This window comes from Chaetura pelagica, unplaced genomic scaffold, assembly GCF_000747805.2.
Source record: "Chaetura pelagica isolate M959 unplaced genomic scaffold, ChaPel_1.0 scaffold131, whole genome shotgun sequence".
NCBI lineage: Eukaryota > Metazoa > Chordata > Aves > Apodiformes > Apodidae > Chaetura > Chaetura pelagica.
This window is the reverse complement of record NW_009951956.1, coordinates 51,623-52,309: the sequence shown is the minus strand read 5'-3', so window position 1 is coordinate 52,309 and position 687 is coordinate 51,623. Positions and strand designations below refer to the sequence as shown.

The 687-nt window shown below is 62.0% G+C and overlaps 1 protein-coding gene across 1 annotated transcript in view; it reads right to left on the bottom strand.

Moving 5' to 3' along the window:
- The window catches only part of LOC104390074 (heat shock factor protein 1-like), a 55,419-nt gene that overhangs the window by 3,796 nt on the left and 50,936 nt on the right, over nt 1–687 (bottom strand). Inside the window, exon 9 of the mRNA XM_009999168.1 lies at nt 282–347. Coding sequence (XP_009997470.1) covers nt 282–347 — 66 coding nt within the window. The remainder of the gene's footprint in view (nt 1–281; nt 348–687) is intronic.

The window sequence follows — 687 nt, the reverse complement described above, 5'->3', positions numbered from 1 at the left end:
GTTGCCCAGGGAAGCTGTGGCTGCCCCATCCCTGGGGGTGTTGAAGGGCAGGTTGGATGGGGCTTGGGGCAGCCTGGGCTGCTGGGGGGTGTCCCTGCCCATGCAGGGGGGGCACTGGGTGGGCTTTATTCAAGTCCCTTCCAACCCAACCCATTCCATGAGTCTCTGATTCTCTGGATGCTCTCCAGAGCCTGTCAGAGGTTTCCTTCCATCCAAGGTTCCTGCCCAGCTTGGTGGTGGTGGTGGAGGGTGCAGGGGGTTGGGCAGTGAGGGCTACTCACACTGGCCAGGCTGCTGTCCAGGTCAGGAAGGTTCATGTCTGTAACCGTCATGGAGGGGCTAAAAAGCTGCCAAAGGAGAGGAGGGTTAGAGGAGGGAAAGGAGATGGAGCCAGGGAGCTGTGGGGGTTCCTGGATGAAGCTCCTGTGGTCCATGGGGTTGGGGATGCAGCTGGGGCCCAGTTCCAGGTAGGATGGGTGGGGAGGAGGAGGTATCAGAGGGCTGGGGGAGATGCTGGGAGGGCTGGAGCAGCTCTGGGACAGGCTGGGAGAGTTGGGGTGTTGAGCCTGGAGAAGAGAAGGCTCCAGGGAGACCTGAGAGCAGCTTCCAGGGCCTGAAGGGGCTCCAGGAAAGCTGGGGAGGGGCTTGGGACAAGGGCAGGGAGGGATGGGATGAGGGGGATGGATG